This window comes from Rhinopithecus bieti, unplaced genomic scaffold, assembly GCF_001698545.2.
Source record: "Rhinopithecus bieti isolate Rb0 unplaced genomic scaffold, ASM169854v2 scaffold_18663, whole genome shotgun sequence".
In the NCBI taxonomy this organism is placed as follows: Eukaryota; Metazoa; Chordata; class Mammalia; order Primates; family Cercopithecidae; genus Rhinopithecus; species Rhinopithecus bieti.
In genome coordinates, this window is record NW_016809137.1 from 1 (window position 1) to 2,081 (window position 2,081).

The following is a 2,081-nucleotide window of genomic DNA, read 5'->3' on the forward strand; positions in this document are numbered from 1 at the left end:
GACTCCTGGGTCCGAGGGAGGAGGGGCTGGGGCCTGGACTCCTGGGTCTGAAGGAGGAGCCGGGGGTCTGGACCCCTCGATCTGAGGGAGAAGGGGCTGGGGGTCTAGACTCCTGGATCTGAGACGGGGGGTCTCGATTCCTGGGTATAAGAGAGAAGGGGCCGGGGCCTGGACTCAGATTTCGGGGTCCGGAACCCTTGAGTCTAGAATGAAGAATGTTGAATCTCAGAAGCCTGGTTCCCAATGGTGTTTCTCCACTTCCCCAGAGGCGGGAAACACGAGCCAGACCCGTGCCTGGAGCCAGCCCCAGGCCGCCGGGTAGCCATGCGGAGCCTGCCATCCAATGGAGAGCTAGATCCCGACGTCCTAGAGAGCATGGCGTCCCTGGGCTGCTTCAGGGACCGCGAGAGACTGCATCGCGAGCTGCGCAGTGAGGAGTAAGACCCCGAGACCCCTTCACCCGTGTACCCACGTGGGGCGAGCTGCAGCAGCGCCCTGCGCACATGCAGAGCGCTGGGCAAGGCACCCTGGCCTCTCGTGGGGAGTGGTTTGAAGCTCCCGCCTGGGAGTGATGGAACCAGCTGGAAAACGACCCAGAAACACGCTGAGAAAGTATTAATAGATGCTGCCACATAGTACTTACATAGACATAGTACTTACAAATAGTACGTGCCTAGATGTTAGGTGTTACAGGGTTATTGTAATTGAGTGAAACACAGCTGAGATGTACCCTAAACCAGAGAAACTGGCCATACTGACACCTAGAAAAAGGAAACCATGGGCAGAAAGACGGAGCAGAGGAGACCTCCTCTGAGCATTGATTTCGGACCTCAGCCCTCTCTACCTCTTTCCACCTTTCCCACCCCCTGCCTTAGGGAGAACCAAGAAAAGATGATATATTATCTGCTTTTGGATCGGAAGGAGCGGTATCCCAGCTGTGAGGACCAGGACCTGCCTCCCCGGAATGATGTTGGTGAGAAGGCAGGGCTGGGGGACCAGACACACAGGTCTCAAGAGGGGAAGAGGCTGGGTACCGGGACCCCAGATTCCCAAGGAAAGAAGGGGCTGCAGGCTCTGAGCTTCCAGGTTTAGACTGCTTGACTTGCTCTTTGACATTTATCAAAACCCCTGTCCGCTCTAGGCCTGTTTCACCATCTGTGCAGTTTCCAAGGCAGTTGTAAATGTGCACAGCTGGGTGAAACCATCTCTTGATTGGGCTGAAACCGTTGTCCCTCAGACCCACCCCGGAAGCGCGTGGATTCCCCCATGCTGAGCCGTCACGGGAAGCGGCGGCCAGAGCGGAAGTCCATGGAAGTCCTGAGCATCACCGATGCCGGGGGTGGTGGCTCCCCTGTACCCACCCGACGGGCCTTGGAGATGGCCCAGCACAGCCAGAGGTGGGAGCCCCTGTCCCTCCAGGAGGATCCACAATCCCTGGGTCTCGGAGTTCAAGATTCTAACCCCAGCTCTACCTCAAATGTGCTGTGTCCTTGGGACAGTTCACCTCCCCTCTCTGGGCCTCATTTCCTCACCTGGAAGGATTGTAGAAGTGAGGGAACGTCTGTGGTTTTTGAAACCCTCCCATCTGATTTTTTTTTTTTAATCTATCCTGGAAACAGATCCCGTAGCGTCAGTGGAGCCTCCACGGGTCTGTCCTCCAGCCCTCTAAGCAGCCCAAGGGTAAGGCCAGGTCCCCAGTGGGATTTAAGAAGGAGAAAGGGGTGGAGACATGGAGCAAAGATTGAGTAGCAGAAACTACAATTCCTGTGCAGTCTTGAGACTTGCTTCCTTGTCCCTGGAGGGCCAAAGACCCAAGGCCTCCAAAGTATTTTGGTCCATTGGCCATTTCTGCCTCCTTAGGATTGCATGCCTGAAGGGATTTTACAGAAGTTAGTTGAGTGCCTGCTGTGTACTAGTTTCTGCACGGGCTGGGTTTTCAGCCCACAGCATGATAGAAAGTCTTTGTCATCCTTGCACTGGTGCCTGGGAAGGAGGATAGTTGGACTACAAGTTCCAGCATGCACCGGGCCAGCCTCCGTGAGTGTGTGTGTGTGTGTGTGTGTGTGTGTGTGTGTGTGTGT

At 55.6% G+C, this 2,081-nt stretch overlaps 1 protein-coding gene across 1 annotated transcript; it reads left to right on the forward strand.

Annotated features, from left to right (window-relative positions):
• Positions 1-112: 112 nt before the first annotated feature.
• On the forward strand, positions 113-2,050 carry LOC108539759 (serine/threonine-protein kinase BRSK1-like). The gene is made up of 4 exons (XM_017888650.1): positions 113-437; positions 876-973; positions 1,238-1,397; positions 1,620-2,050. Exons 1-4 carry the CDS (start codon positions 244-246, stop codon positions 1,747-1,749), a joined length of 582 nt encoding a protein of 193 aa, XP_017744139.1. The 5' UTR covers positions 113-243; the 3' UTR covers positions 1,750-2,050.
• The last annotated feature ends 31 nt before the right edge of the window (positions 2,051-2,081 follow it).

Bases quoted from the DNA above. Each gene is read 5' to 3' on its own strand.
- LOC108539759 (XM_017888650.1), top strand. From the start codon at position 244: ATGGTGTTTCTCCACTTCCCCAGAGGCGGGAAACACGAGCCAGACCCG. The intron at 438-875 runs GTAAGACCCCGA...CCCCTGCCTTAG, and splicing joins CGCGAGCTGCGCAGTGAGGA to GGAGAACCAAGAAAAGATGA. The intron at 974-1,237 runs GTGAGAAGGCAG...GTTGTCCCTCAG, and splicing joins GCCTCCCCGGAATGATGTTG to ACCCACCCCGGAAGCGCGTG.